This window comes from Anarrhichthys ocellatus, unplaced genomic scaffold, assembly GCF_004355925.1.
Source record: "Anarrhichthys ocellatus isolate YVR2014 unplaced genomic scaffold, GSC_Weel_1.0 scaffold196, whole genome shotgun sequence".
NCBI lineage: Eukaryota > Metazoa > Chordata > Actinopteri > Perciformes > Anarhichadidae > Anarrhichthys > Anarrhichthys ocellatus.
Window position 1 is genome coordinate 35,712 of NW_022280226.1, and position 16,823 is coordinate 52,534.

At 40.6% G+C, this 16,823-nt stretch overlaps 1 protein-coding gene across 6 annotated transcripts in view; it reads left to right on the forward strand.

Annotated features, from left to right (window-relative positions):
- The window catches only part of LOC116400737 (A-kinase anchor protein 13-like), a 109,236-nt gene that overhangs the window by 23,982 nt on the left and 68,431 nt on the right, over positions 1-16,823 (forward strand). For all 6 annotated transcript variants that reach the window (XM_031878725.1, XM_031878730.1, XM_031878728.1 and 3 more), the window contains exons 2-6: positions 4,292-4,335; positions 11,169-11,340; positions 13,944-14,041; positions 15,635-15,712; positions 15,919-16,105. In XM_031878725.1, coding sequence (XP_031734585.1) covers positions 4,303-4,335; positions 11,169-11,340; positions 13,944-14,041; positions 15,635-15,712; positions 15,919-16,105 — 568 coding nt within the window. In that variant the 5' untranslated portion in view covers positions 4,292-4,302. The remainder of the gene's footprint in view (positions 1-4,291; positions 4,336-11,168; positions 11,341-13,943; positions 14,042-15,634; positions 15,713-15,918; positions 16,106-16,823) is intronic.

Sequence of the window (16,823 nt, forward strand, 5' to 3'; positions counted from 1 at the left end):
ACACACACACACACACACACACACACACACACACACACACACACACACACACACACACAGTCTTCAGAAGGCCTTTGGTCCATGTGTGGTAATGGTAATTAAGTTGGTTCTGGGGTCATGCCTTTCAATTTCGAACAGTTGAGACAGTGCTAATGACTTATTTATACCATCCAGGCCCAGATTGCATCTGAAGTGTCTCTGTACAAATGTTCCTCCACACCAGCACTTGTAGACAGTTAAAAGGATGAAGGCCGCGGAGCAGTAACCTCAGTGTGCAGTCTGCTAGTCTCAAAACACCTGACTATCTGTAGTTCTTTATTTCAGCTCAGATTTCAAATGGAGCCCGAGCCCTGCTGGTGTTTAAGCCTGCCCCATTATACACACTCGAGAATAAATGTCACAAATTGCGTTAAATAAAAGCTACTAATAAAGACACATCAGACTCGAATATATTCAAAGATGAGTCGAGGGTAAAGATCAAATCTGAAACTGTTCCCATCTCCCCAATCCTCTAGCTCATGCTTTTACGTTTTTACTTCTGCCGATATTCGGTATCTTAGCAAACAGACGCAAGCCAAAGCGCCTCAAGTTTTAAAATTTTGTTTTAAAACTGTCATCTTTGTCATTTAAAAACTCACAAAACACCTAATAATAATAATAATAGCCTAACAATTAATTTATATCGCTTTAAATTAACTAGAATGTCTATAGTACTAACATAAATAATATCGCACATTGCGCTGTTCATTCATTATAGTCCCAACAGCCTTACTCCTCTTGCTTTTGTATCGCTTCTCCCATTTTTCTCACTTTCTATGTGTGGCTGACAGGTCAGGAAATCACAAGTGTTTTAGCACAGGACAGAATGCGGTTATAAAAAGAAGTCTGATTGTATAGAAGTCTATGAGAAAAGGACTCTACTTCTCAGTACCTCAAACATGAGTTTATGATCTCAATCTCTAGTTTCAAGTCTTCTTCAATACAGCATGATGTTCATTTAGTAAATTATGTTCAATTTAGACCATAAAGCAGGGTATGCTTTAGGGCGGGGGTACTGTGATTGACAGGTCGCTGCCGTTAACAGAGACATATACAGCGCCTCTACTTCACTCTCACGCATTCCAAATATGGTTCAGAACTTCAGTTCATTGGTTGCGAAAAAAACACAGCAACGGCCCCAATCCAATATGGCGACAGCGAAATCACCGAACTCGAGGCTTTATAACGTCAGTCCACAAACCAATGGGTGATGTCACGATGTCGACTTCTTATATACAGTCTGTTTGCGGCGTGTCTCATGAAATTCTCCTCTCAGCATCTGACAGCTCTCGTTTGAAACCTCTCCTTCCTATATTCAGACCAGATCGGATTTTTACATATTTCTTTTAAAAAGGCACGATGAAACATCACTGCTAGCTCTGAATATAGAGGCAAGAAGCGATGAAGCCTTTTGTGCCGTCTACACTGTGTGTCCGTGAAAAAGTCATAGCATGTCATTCACATCACGTTCATCCTCATCAAAACAATTCCGTGGACCTTCATGACCCATATGGAGGACTTACTCATTTATTCTTTTTTATTTTCTCTCGCATGTCACTCATCAGTATGTGAAGGGGGGCCTCTGTCGGCTGTGACTGCTTTGTTTACCAGCCTCTGTGAGTTATTCTATGTTGACTTACTATAAGTGGGCTTTGGAAGCCGATTGATCCCAAATGAACCCCTGCTGAGGGATGAGGGGCTGGGTGGGCTACATAGCAGGATTAACTCTGCAGCCAGACTGACAGAAGGACAAGAGGATCTGACGCTGTAAACCTAAGTCATCTTAATGCCTCCCGCTTAATGTCCTTTGGCAACTAAACCTTCAAAGTTTTCATGCAAAATAAGTTTCTGTCCACAAGCTGCAGTTCAAAACCAAAATAAGTCACCAGTCTTCCGAAGGCTAAATCTTCTGATTTCCTGAGGATCTCTCGTTCAAAGCTAATGTAAGGCAGCCCTGTGAAATCTCAATAATAACCGTTGAACACATCTCATGATTTGTGGAAGCCAACTGTAAGGTGAGATGTTGTTAACTACTACATACACTGATCACTTTAGTAGTTATTATTGTTGGCACTGTGGGACGGTCTGTTGAGTCAGTCCACCACTTTGTTCCAGACTGAAATATTCATGGGCCCCCGTATGATAAGGGGGCACAATATATCGTTTCAGCATCGACCATTATGTGCAAACGCTCGATGGACACATCGCAGGACGTGTAGTGTCGACAGATTAACTCGAACATGTCATGCTACAACTTTTTTGCTGCTTAATACTTGACTTCTTTCTTTACAGGGCTTGCATAAAGACAATATAGTAAATCATGAATATGAATTTACAGATAATAACAATCCCTCTTCGGCACTGTGGTGGTTGGTTTATGGCTTTTTTGCAGTTACATTTTTCTTTTTTGATTCTTCAGTTCATTTTGCGGAGACTCGCGCTACAGCGCCAAGCGCGCGTACAACCAAAGCTTGACACTACAAAGTTCCGTGTTCCAAAAAGAGTAATCTGTGATCGACCTGTAAGCACCCCAACTGGTTGCGCACCATTGTTGTACAGTAAGTCATTAGTTCATTAGTGTGTTCCTGGGGAAAAAAGGTGGGGCCAGCCTGACAATAAGTCCACACAGTAAGCTCAATGGAAGGTATTTGTACTCTCCGCTCCCGTCAGCTGACCGACTCTTTTGTGGAGCAGTTTATACGCAGAGTCCTATGGACTTTGGATGTTGTAACACAGGGAACAATGCGATGGCTTCCTCCACTGTAGAGCACTGTAACTCTGCTGTCTGGAGATTCTTCACTTGCACCAGAGAATCAACTAATTTCATAGATCTAAACTTGGTCCAACACGTTGCTGGTTATCGTTTTTTTTATTTTGTGGGCGCAGGTGGGTGTCGTGCATCACAGTTCATAAACACCCCCAAAAAACGGAAGTTTCCGAGTACGTCATGGCTGTTATAACATGCAAAGTAACTGGTTCTTTCACTGTGTTCAACTCGATTCACGGCTTTTTAACTACACCACATAGACTTGGGTCTAACAAGCATCTGTCTGTCCGCCTGTGTGTTGGACTGCCTTTATCAGATGCGTGCATGCGTGCCCTTGTGTTTATGTGTGTGTGTGTGTGTGTGTGTGTGTGTGTGCGCTTGTGTGTGTCTGCGTGCGTGCGTGCGTGCGTGCGTGCGTGCGTGCGTGCAAGCGAGAGGAAGGCTTGTTGTCTCCTGTCGAGTGTGTGAGGAGGACTTGTAAGGCTCCTCTGGGCCGACCACATCAGTGTAGAGGAGTTGGGTGGTGACCCGCGGCTCGTCCTACTGACACGTCTGTAATTAGAACCGGTGACTTCATGTACACGATGAGATGCCGCGTCTCATCCCTCGCCTTGAAGCTGGACTCAGCATCTTTAGTTCACACTCCTCAGCCAATCACTCCGGGACCACTGGACTGTTTTCTAACTAAAGCTGAGCTTTTCATATGACTCCACTGTCGCAGTGCAGCTGTTTTAGTCATATTACAAATAAGCTACTCATTAGCTACTGCTAATGACAAACTGTATAAAGAAAAACAGGTTTTATATTCCTGCAGAGACATGTTGACATGTGACCGTCTTGCTGGGACACTTGAACAGAACAGTTGCTTTGTTAATGTCCAAATGTCTGCTGGGAGAAACAAAGTGATCTTTATTACAAAACTCAAATTCAAAATATTATTCATGAAATACAATATTCTAATCTTATGCATATACCATAGTCATTAAAACATTAAGAGGCAATAAACATGTTGACAGTAAGACAAAGACACACAAAATATACAGAAAACACTGGAAAGAGAGACAGACATGGAGACAAAGACCGTGTTACTATGGATTTTGACATTAAGGTAAATGCAGAGAAACACACACACAAATGCCTTAACAAAAAAGTTTTACAGCTCATTGATTGTTTAAATTCAGATTTGGTACACAAACCACAATATCAGTCCGGTAATCTTTTGATTTCCGCAAATCAGATTTAAAAAAAACCTAATTGCTTAATTTTTGTTTCCAAGAATCCGATTTTACTTATATACAAGCCTGCCTTTAAGATTACTTTTTGTCCTTATTTCCGTCTTGTTGCAGTGCGTTGATCCTTCAGGCCCACTGTAGAATTGCCCTGTGTTAAAAAGTCAATACACTTTTCCCCGCTTTCTCGTATATGTCCCCCCCCGTAGAATAAATGCTCACACCTCTACCCCCCCTTGTCTTTTTTTTCTTCTAGAATCCATTGCCATGAAACTGAATCCCCAACAAGCTCCACTCTATGTAAGTATCTGTCTTCATCCTAATGAGACAAATGCCGCAACATGATCTGACAACTAATTAGTGGTGACAAATAATTTGGTTGTGGTGTTTTTTTCACAACTAAATGCTACCATTCACATGATCAGTATCGAATCGAGTCAAAAAGGTGTCAAATGAAGTACTCTATTGGTATCACTTCATGGGTACTTGTATCGTAATTCTTTTTTAAACGATAGCCCAAACAATCGGTCCATTGTTTGTGGTTGAAACTTCAATTTCTCAACAACTAATAGGTGGTTCAGACATTCCCCTAAGTATGAATTCTAATAACGTGTAACTATCATCAGGTCAACATTTAATAATGACATAGCCACCAGCCTCTGCTGTGCTTTGTGTTTTACTGCTAACTAGCAAATGTTAACATGCTAACACGATTAATCGAAGACGGTGAACTATATACTTGCCAAACATCGGCGTGTTGCCACTGCGAGCATGCTGATGTTATCATTTAGCGCAAAGCTAACTCTCACAGAGCCGCTAGCGTGGCTGTAGACTCTCGGTAAGAGTTTTATTGTAAAAGAAACACACTGATTGTATGTTCTCAGCTAAATGCACTGTAAAACTCTATTTACATACTTTTATTTCTAAGACCTAGTTGGTTTGTAATCTGGCATTGTGAGGGAAATTCCACCAAGTGAAGAACTGTGTGTGGTTAAAGGCTAACTGTGCTAACGTGTGTGAGGATAAATGAATGAGGTCATCTGTGATGTTGGGTGTCTTCCCTCCACGAGTGTTGTACTCGTCTCGCTCTCTTTCTCGCTGGTAGTGTTTGTGCGTGCGTGTGTACTCGGATGAGAAAGAGACTATATAACATATTTGTGGTTTGTTTTTAATGACCGTTTATTAAAAGCAGTGGCGGGCCGTGCATTTTATTCCTGGGCCTTCAGTGCTGTCCTACTACAGTTGAACCACCTCCTAACAACCTCATTATGACGCCACAGCTACGGGTTATTTGTTTCTAGGGGTGTAACAATACACGTATTCGTATTAAACCGTTCGGTATGAGGCTTATGAACCGAACAATACGTTTGAATAATACTAGTGCATTTGGAAAATGCAGAAGCTTAAATTGTGGGAAATATAATGTTCTTTCGGTGGAGCCACTGCGCTCAAACTAGCAACCCACCCAACGTGCTGTCTGACACGCCTACCACGGAAGAAAAACATTGTACTCTGGTGATGCACGTGTGTTCTGGGATGCACACTATGCTAAACTAGCTTAGCAGGAAACCAACAGCATCACACAGGCTGAAAACTCTCCCCGCAGAGTTTAGCTGTTCCCCACTGATTCAAACAGGGCTAAAGCAATCACCACACAATCTCCATTTCTCCAGACCATAATTCTTGCTTTGTAAAAGAAAACCGATGCATGAATACGCGCATGACAGGATGCTTAACAGACAATGCATAGAGTCAAAATCAATGTAATTAACACAATGACAAGAACAAACTCACAAGAACCAGTCACATATGACAACAAAGCATGACAAATAATCCAGCAAAACTGCGGCGCTAAAACACGTATTCCACCACACACTGAAGAGCACGGGCCATTCAAATATTATTCACATCGGAGGGAACAATATTAACCATATCATAAAAACGACACCATAGACAAATTAACACAGTAGTAACGCTACTGCAGATGTAAAAACACAAAAGCAGTTTACTTACCAAAGCTGCTGTTCACTTAAAGACAAAGTCCATCCTCCTTTCTTTGTTTACAAAGAGTTCAATGACGCGGAGAATGTCCGGCCATCTGTTCGTGACCTCAAGCTGAAGTGCACTTGGGTTCTGCAGCAGGACAATGATCCAAAACACACCGGCAAGTCCACCTCTGAATGGCTTAAGAAAAACAAAATGAAGACTTTGGAGTGGCCTAGTCAAAGTCCCGACCTGAATCCGATTGAGATGCTGTGGCATGACCTTAAAAAGGCGGTTCATGCTCGAAAACCCTCCAATGTGGCTGAATTACAACAATTCTGCAAAGATGAGTGGGCCAAAATTCCTCTACAGCGCTGTAAAAGACTCATTGCCAGTTATTGCAAACGCTTAATTGCAGTTGTTGCTGCTAAGGGTGGCCCAACCAGTTATTAGGTTTAGGGGGCAATCACTTTTTCACACAGGGCCATGTAGGTTTGGATTTTTTTTCCCCCTTAATAATAAAAACCTTCATTTAAAAACTGCATTTTGTGTTTACTTGTGTTATCTTTGTCTAATATTTAAATTTGTTTGATGATCTGAAACATTTAAGTGTGACAAACATGCAAAAACATAAGAAATCAGGAAGGGGGCAAACACTTTTTCACACAACTGTGTGTGTGTGTGTGTGTGTGTGTGTGTATATAAACAAACAAAATGAACTGTGGTGTGTTACCTGCATAAAGCCATAAACCAAACTCCACAACGCCGAGGAGGGATTGTAATTATCTGCAAACTCATATCTCATATTCATGGCCTACTTTATTGCCTTTGAACAAGCACTGTAAAGAAAACAGTCAAGTAGTAGATGAATTATAAAGAAACGAACGTTCAATATCCTGTAAACTATTTGATTTTGCTGCAAAATGTTAACTCGAATGAAGATTTTTAAGACCCGTTTCTCAAAACGCGTTGGCCTATTTTGTACAGTCAGGGCCATAAGTATTTTGACTGACAAAGTTTTTTTCTAATTTTGCCTCTTTACACGACTCCGAAAATATCACATAAACCGTTTAGTAATTACAGCCATTTTTACAGTCTCCCACATTTTCAGATGCTCAAAAGTAATTGGACAAACATAATTATGAATATAATCATTATTTTTAATACTTTGAGGAAAATCCTTTGCAGTCAATGACTGTGTGAAGTCTGGCATCCTTTCAAATCCATTGGAGTTGTGTAAAGAAGCAAAATTAGAACAATTGTGTCACAGTCCACATACTTATGGCCCTGACTGTATAATCCCTAGACATGTAAATAATGTTTTTATCAGTGAACTATTTGCGACAGTCACGTGCCAAGTTACAAAAATTCAGAGGTTTAAGCTCCGCGACCACTTGGCCTACACGCACCTTGCGCTGGCTTCACTACAGTGAGTATAAACTAACCTGTATAAGGTGCTACACAAACTGTTGGCGCATCTGACTGATCTAATCATATTGAATACATACAAGTAATGAAAACAAAAAGAACAGATAAATTTGTACATTTTGTTTGAGATTATTCCAGATGCGTGTAGCGCCCCTTTTTATTTGTTTACGGCTGCCGAAAAGACTTCCGCAAAGGATACACCGGTGTTTCCTTTGCTTAGAGCTCCTTCCGCGAGCTTCCTCGATCCTCAGGATTTCTTAACAAATTAAACAACTCTTCTTATACTGTATAGTTGGAAAAGGCTCCACTTGAGAACCAGCTCCCAACATTCAGTCCCGCTTCTTGTGTAACTTAAGCATGCCATGTACCAAATAAATCAGTCATGTGCGCCCGTAAAGTGTCCTCATCTGGTCCCGGCAGAGCACCTGAGCGAAATAACACAAGTATGTTAGCTTAGCCTGAATGTTTCTATATTCATAAGCAGCCAAAGCATCTGTAACCGCTCACGTGGGAAAAGTGACCCCTGTCTGTCCGTCTAACAGAGTTTAACAACAACAGCAGTGGTGTGTGTGTGTGTGAGATCTGAAACATTCCTGTGTGCTATTGTTAGCCCGTGTTTGTATGGGTGAGGCTGTTAACAGGCTTTTAACTACTGCAGGTTCAGCAGAAGTGTGTATTTGTGTGTTTCACAGCACACACACGAGAGCAATATACAACGCATATACACTCTAATCTCTGTTCAGTTTTTTATCTCTTTAATGCAAACCTTCCTACATGCCCACCGTCTGTAGCCAGCCAGCTCTTAGATGTAGCACAGATTAGTTCAAGTTTTCTGTTATGTGCACAGCAAGATACAACAAAGCAGAGAAGCAGTCGTTGGCAGTGACAGTCATCGATCTCAGGCTCCCTCCAACAATGCTAATTAAATATATATATTAAAAAATTAATAAGAGTATCTAAAACATAAAATTATGCAATATACAGAAAAAATATAGGAAATTAAATAATTATTTGTTCCGAGAAGAAAACTGAATTTCTTAATTTAAAGACGTAAATTTACGTGACACTTTTTTTGAGATTCTCTGAAATTCATAAATTTTCGTAAAAAATATGGAACATTCTCTGAGATTATAAAGTTATAAATTTGCTGAGAAAAATAACGTCTGAATTTCGTTGAGCCTAAAGTAGTTGTGTTCTTCTGGAAATGATTGCCTCTGACCGAGGCAAAGTATGCATTGTACTTCATCCTCATGTTGGACCTGTTGTACTTTTTATTTTGCCAATGGGTTATCAGATAAATCCTAAAGATTGCTCTTTTTCCGACGGCCTTTTTGACGGATGGCATGTAAACGCGGTCCTGAAATACTGTCTTTTACTACAGTGTTTAAAGGTTTTCTTGAGATTTTCTGACTTTTATCTCAGATCATCTCTCAGTATTTTTTTCTTTTAAATTATTATTATTTTTTTAATCATACAATTTTTTTTCTCTATTAAATTTACGAAATTAATCTCTGAGAATAACCACGTTTTTCTTGTATGTATGTGAATGGACCTTGCAGGATAGCATGGCTGCCATCAGTGTATGTATGAGTGTGTGTGTGAATGGGTGAATGATGACATGTAGTGAAAGCGCTTTGAGTGGTCGGAAAGGCTAGAAAAGAGATATACAAGTACAGACCATTTACCATTTTACCTAGTTGCAGCACACACCTGTGAGAGTAAGCCCGCATAAACACACTTGTTCTCTATTCTATTCATTGTAACAGTGAGAGAACAGCGCCATCATCAGGCCAAAGTGTTGGAGAAACTTCACTTTTTATACTTTCAGACATTTCGACAGCAGAACATGGTTAACCCTCTGAACCCCAAAACCCGCCGGCGGGATGGAAAAGCAATTGCCAAAACTACATCGTTTATCACAGCCAGAAGCTGTAAAAAATAACATCATCAGATTTCCGTCTTTCTGACAGTCCTGAAACACATCATGTGTGACGAAAGGTTCCATCAGAAAACGCAACTGAAACTAAGCTTAAAAATCTCACCACAAATAAACCGTTTACACAAAAAAACATTAAATTCTGAATTCTAAAAGAAATTATCAAAGAAATTCAAGTTATTTCTTTTTTATGATTTATGACATGTTAACTGTGTTATACTGCACAGAAGACATTTTTGAGTTATCTCTACTTCTAGCCATGGTTGTGCTGTTTCCATAGAGATGCAGGACTTGTATATTGCAGTGAAAATCAAGGCCACAGCTAGGAAAATGTGACGGGAGCAAAACACTGCTTAGGATTCAGAGGGTTAAAGACAAACAGTTTGAAGAATATTGTTTGCTTAATGATTGGCAATTACACATTAGTAGTTTGTCCTGTGGATGCTCTGTGCAGATGGCACACGCCTTTGTTTGTTGATTAGTTCTTTTCAAGCTTATAAAGTATGTGCATCGATGACTCAATTACTTTGCACTGTGTTTGATGTGGTCCAATGTGTCTCTGATCATTTTCACTTGTTCCCGGTGTGGAAAGAGAGTCTAGTAGTTGCCACATATTATCGCCATGACACACAGGAACAGTGTCCATCCTGTCATCACACAGCACCGAGCTACTGCAGGGAGAGTAACACGCACGCTGACCTCAATGCAACGGCCAGCTCCTCGTGATGCTGACACATACACACACAGCCCCACCACAGATGACTTCATTCATTTCTTAGCGTTTAACCACACAGAGTTTTTCAGTTGGTGTAAATCATATATATATTTTTTTCTATCTCACATTCACTATTCCAAATGAACAAACCAACTTGAACTTGGCTTGTTGTCACGTTGTTTTGGACAAATTTTTTGTTGGCATTTTTTATATTTGCTTTGGGAACACATTCTTAAAAGCATATAATTAAGTTATTACACTCCATTATTACCGATGGGTCACACTCATGCTCGAGCCTCATGAGATCCAGACTATGTTGCCATCCATGTACATTTTTGGTTTCCAAACAGTAGCAAGTAGCACCTTTTTTGAGGTAGATCATGAGTGAATCATGAGTCGCTGTCGGTGTGTTTTGAGCTTGCACATAAAACATTCTTCACACTAATACATTAAACAAACAAATGTCATATTTCCGTCATGTTATACCACGTGGTTTTTTCCAAGCTTTGATTTAGCTCCGACTGGGGAATCGGCTCCACCTACCGTTTATCTCCATCAACCAATGAACTGATGTTCACAGAAAAAGTGGTAGATTGAATTCACACTTTATTTTTTCATTAATGATTTGAGGGAAGAGCACAGGCAGACGTGATTTAGAGAAGCACGGTAGTCCTTGAATTTGTTCAGAGCTTCCTGAGGTCCTGACATGATCTTTGTATAGGCTTGTATAGCTGTATAGCTTTTTTTCTTTATATGATGATTTTAATGTAAAGTGTCTGAGTATTCTGAAAAGCGCTCTATAAATGAAATGTATTATTATTATTGTGCGTGGACAGTTGAGCCATATTTCCTGCACACATGCTCTAGTTGGTGACCCGCGGTCATCATTTTGCTCGGTTCAGAGTTAAATAACTATTAGATAGCTACCAAGTTTCAGTCAGACACAAGAGGTCACATCATTTAAAAAAAAAAAGTGCATAGCATGAATTAAACATGTACCATCTGCATTAGCAAGAAGGTGTGTTTATGTAAATGCATAAAGTTGATTTCATTGCCTCTCTGTCCTTTCAGGGCGAGTGTGTGTTGACTGTTCAGCTCGACGATGAAGACGTGTGTTGCGCCGAGGGAGAAGAGGACGAAGAGGAGGAGGCAGAGTTTTATCTTTTATTCACAGGATCCACCCAAAGACATCTGACCAGCACACTGCGAGTCAGCCACGTCACACTGCATGCTGTGTGTCCAGGTACAACACACTCACATAATCTCTTGTACTATTATTTTTTTCTCTCCTAAAATTAGGTCTTAAAAGTACCTAAAAGTTCATTATCCTACTCTATCCTGTAGTGTGACGTTTCTTTCTTCCAAAAATTTCAGCAACTGGTTTCTCCAAATATTTTATAAATTACCCTTTTCTTGCTAAGAACTCATAACATTATAACTTTATTCCCAACAGTGGCCCAAATACTCTTGTATTTTGGTCTGAAATAGTTGAAATAGTCGGGTTAGCTGCTCTTTAAAGCGGATACCAATACCAGCTCAAGTGTATGAGTACATCATTATGACTCTATATGTATTTGACCCGGCCCCGAATAAGCAGCAGAAAATGGATGGAGGGATGAAGGGTTTGATGGAGAGATATATGGATGATAGTTGGATAGAGTGATGGAGAGATGGATGTATGGATGGGGGATGTAGGAATTGATGGTTTGATGGATGGAAGTATGGAGAGATTGTTGGATGGATGGAGAGATGGATGGAGTGAATCATGCCTCTCCACATGGTTAGATCTATGGCATTAACTCTTCGGTGGATATCACGCCTTAATACCTACTGCATCTCTCAAGATTCAGATTATCACCAGGCGTCTCCAACAACATCATATCTGTTAGTCATAGTCTGAACAGGAGTTTATAATGAGCTGATGGATTTCACTCAACACCTCACCCAGTATTACGTGAGGTAGGTGTGCTCAGGGTGTGGTCTGTTGCGGTTGTGACAGAGCATGTAGAAACCTCCAGATGGCAGTGCGAGCAGGATTATTAGCCTGGGTGTAGTTACTGTTACACAGGCGATTGTGGTACCAGCCCTCAGCAGATTAAAGGATTGGTTTCTCAGACCATAATCTAATATTACTGCTACCAAAATTGAAAACACACAAGATCAAGTCAAAAACCATTCAGGTTTGGAATAACGACTCTGTAGAAATGCTGAGGGGGCAGTTCTGAGCTCACTGACTTCCAGAGAAGTGAGGGTGAACCGAACACACTCAATGACACCAGGTCACCAGAGGGCCGAAACACCGTCTCAACCACAAAAAAAGCACTTATACAGGGAGACAAAAACAATGAACTAAAAAGGGAGCCGAAGCACAAAACCAAGCTGGCCAAGCTTTGCTAGGGCTTGGAAGGAGACAGCTGTCATCCCTGTTCCCAAAAAGCCCTATGATGGGAAACCAAATGCCGTCCTGTCTGAGTTTATAACATCGTGAATTTCAACAAGCTGTATTCACTGTATCTAGCAAGCCACGCTTTAGCTGGCTTACCACAGTGGTATGAACCCAAATAAACAGACTTTGCTGTGATTTAATTGCAATAAAGATATAAGAAGGATGCCGAAATAACTACACAATGGTGCAATTTGTAGAAAGTCTGAAATCATTGTTAGTCAGGTCTGTCTCAAGAGGACAAGCAAACATCTTTTAAAATGCTTGTCTTCTGAGTGGAGTTCCGATCGATCAGTGCTAGGCTATGGTAAAATTTAAGCTCCTCCATCAACATTCAAAATAACGCCATCCAAGCGATACGGCAGCAACGTTTTTGTTGACTTGTACACACATTTAAACACATAGTAAGTTGGGTCTCTGTACAAATATGAGTCACTATCGTAGAACTCTGGGTGCCCAAAGACGGCGACAATATTTGTTCCTTCCATTTCCGATTCAACAACGTCAGGGCGTCAGTGATGACAGGTGACTCTGACGCAGCTTCACAAATTTCTCCCTCGAGTTGCATAAGTGATGTGAATTTCGAACTTTCGTTTTGCGGCTGCAGCGCTCTTACTCAATACGGGACCAATTTCAGATATCGTTGTCCCGACTAGTCAGTTAGACACAAAAACAAAGGGTCCAAGCTGAAAAATACTGAAGTTGCCCTTCAAGAATTATGCACTCGGATCACTGTCTGCTCCCTTAATGTTGTCCGTTTTGTCTTAAAGTTTGTGGATCTCTGTGGCGACTCAAACTGTACTGATGTGTGAAGGCCCAAGACACACATACATAGAACTATATTAATACTAACTGAAATTCTTTAGAAGAATAAGAAAAGAACTATAGTCATATAAACATACATAAAAAAGAGAGGAATACATGTTAAATGTACCAAAATACTGATGGCAGTGCAAAATAGAATTGCAATAAGACTAAGATCAGTTTAGTTAAATAAATGAGCTAAAATAGGAAAAGTAAATACCAACAATATGGGAATAAAAACAAGAGTAAAAAGATAAAGTTCATAAGAAGTAATACTAACACCAGTGCCTAATAGAAAGTAAAATAGAAAAGTAATTTTATGTATGACATCTGCTTATACAGCAGGTAAACAGACAAATCACACAGCTCATTGTTTCTAAGTAGCGTGTGTGTACGCGCACGCTTCACTTCTATGACAGAATAACATAGTGTTCCTCAGGCTTTATGAGGGCACTTGTGTTTATTCATCTGTGTCGATGATTGATATTTATTGAAAGTTACTTTTCATATTTATGGGATGTTTTAACATACAGATAAAACCAGAATGTGTGTGTGTGTGTGTGTGTGTGTGTGTGTGTGTGTGTGTGTGTGTTTTGTAGCCCATGATGTGTGTGAGCAGGTCTCGGTGACACTATGTTGGGCCCGGCCCGGTGGACCAGTCGGCACACACTCACAGGAGACCTTCTGCTTCGTTCAGGTAACGGCACAGTTCTTTGACTGCATTAAACTGGGCACTTCCTTTTCCAGGTCTGTCATTTCTATTTGTTTTAACATTGTTTGCAATATGTGTGCGTTTTGGGACAGTGCTGACGCAAGAATTAAAAATGGAAATGATATGTAAAGTATTTTTTATTCCACCTGAGGTTGTCTTTGCTGGATGAAAGTAATTCAGTTTTGTAGCCTGATTAACTTTAAGTTGCGTTGGTTTTGGCACCGATTTTTATAAAAAAAAACAAAAAAAAAAAACAGCTTGCTACATTCAGTGGCCACTATATTCGGTACTCCCTACACTGCTTGTCAATGCATCTATATGTGTTCATCCAATGGTGTAAAAGGAACTTAATATATAAAAGCGCACAAGACGTGCTGAAAAAAAGATTCACTAAAACATCAGAATGTGATCTACGCGACTCGGTTTGTGGAACGATTGATGTCGGTTCGAGTGTCTTGCAAAACAGCTGATCTCCTGATTTTCACCCCAACGGTCTCAAGAGTTGCGAAAAACCAAACCATCCAGTGAGCGGCAGTTCGGTGGATGAAAACACGTTGCTATCTCTGGCCGTCTCACGTAGAACCCATAGACTAAGAATGACAATAAGAAGTGGACTTGTCGTTATGACGTCACCCATTGTTTTGTGGACTGCCATTTTGAAGCTTCGAGTTCGGCATTTCAGGAGTCGCCCCCTGATGGACATTAGAAGAAGTTTAACGTACTTCAGCAAAAGTAAATTGGACGGACTACAGCAGCAGAAGGCCCCAGCGGGTTCCGCTACTGCAGCTAAGAACAGGAAACTGAGGCTCCAGCAAGTACAGGACCAAGACCGGACGGTAGAAGATGGGAAAATGTCATCTGGTGAAACGAATCTAGATTTCTGCGGCCACGTAAAGATGGTAGGGTCAGAATTTTGCGTAAACAAAATTAATCCATGGATCCATCCTGTCTTGTGTCAGCAAATCATGCTGTCTGCTGTCCTAATGGTATGTGACACTATCATGCCAACATGGAGCAGAATCTCTCAGGAATGTTTCCAGCACCTTGTTGAAAACACAACGTCAAGAATTCGGGCTGCTCCGGGGGAAAAATTACAGGGATGGGGATCTTACCCTGCATGAGAATGGTTTACCTAATAAAATGGCCAGTATTTATGTTGACTTTTATACAAGAAATGACAGAAGACAAAGATATGTTTCATTAGAAGCAGATGAGATGTCTGTAATAAATAAATTATTTTGGCTGATATATCAGATTTTTTTTATTTATTATTGAACATAGATAATGGCCTTGTCCTCTAGTAAAAATGTGTGATGTCTATTCTGTATTTATGAATATGGAATATTATGTGCCTCATTCAATTTCTAGTTGACCTCAAGCACATCAACATTGCTTTGCCGCGAGTACATAAAAATCAAATTTTTCTCTTTTCCAATAATTGGTAATAATGTTTTACATTTACATCGTGTTCAAGAATGGCACGCAATGAAAAGTAGATGAAACTATTTTTAAACGGTAAAAAACTTGGCTTTGAGTCCCTCAAAATAATGATGGCAGTATCGTGTGTGTTGTGTGTAGGACTTGGCTCTCGACATGGCCCACTTCCTGCTCGACAACATTGCCCCACAGGAAGCATTGCTATTGGACGATGAGCAGGTAAGTTGGGAAAGACCTTGAGGGCTCTGAAATGTTGACTCACTTCCATATATATGTATATTTTTTTTAGCCGAGGTCTACACACGATCAGTTAAGTTTTTCATGCTGATATATTGATTACCATAGACATTTGTTTTGGTATTGTTAATATTGGATTTAAATGAAATCAAAATGTCCGACCAGCCTTTATTTTGTTTGTGTGTCAGATTCCGTTGAAAGAGTGTGAGCGGTTGGATCAGAGCCTGGCCCTGGCCCTGAAACACCTCACCCTGCCCCACCAGAGGACCGGACCGGGTGTTGACGGACAGTTGGCTGTCACAGACGCACACAGTGGCACAGAGACGCACATGGACACAAGCGCGGAGGGCTCCACACTGCCGGACCGCCGCACCGGTGAGTTAGACGGCCACGAACCAACAAAACAAGTCGGCACTGTTAGTTAGCATTCGGGTTCATTTACATGCAGTGTATGTTTTATCACTTTAAGTTCAGCAGCCTAACAGGCACCAGCTGGGCCACCGCTGTTGCCTGTTCGCTCAATCCGCATGTCCGCTCTCTGAAAGAGCCATGAAAGAGAGACTGCTTCCGCTCCATTGGCGAGCTAGGCTAACTAGCTTCCACTCAGCAAGAGGAATAGAAACCTAGCAGCTAATTGTCCCACCTTGAACACTGAATGTCTCCCGGTCATGGAGCACTCCTCCCTGGATGCGTTAATCTTCTTCATTCATCACCATAAACTCTGCCATGTTGTGGTTAAGATAGTCTGAGAGGCACGTTTAGTTTTAAGGTCTTTTGTCCAACTGTTTCCCTAACTTTCAGGGCTTGCTTATGTTTAAGACCAAGATTAGGAGAAAACCTAAAATATCTATTGGAAGTAAAAAGAAAACCTTAACTCTCACTTAAAGGAAAATCTTAACTCAAGGTGTTTTGCGCACCTGAAGTTGAGACATTGTTTCCACAAATATGTCCAAAAACAGTTTTATCCTCTTCTGAAAATAGATGCGTATTTGTCTTTTATATGATAAAAAGTGTTCACCTACATTTCAAATCGACAGCTTAAATTCAGGGGGAAAAAAATCACAAGATCATAAACATGGCATTCATGTGGGCA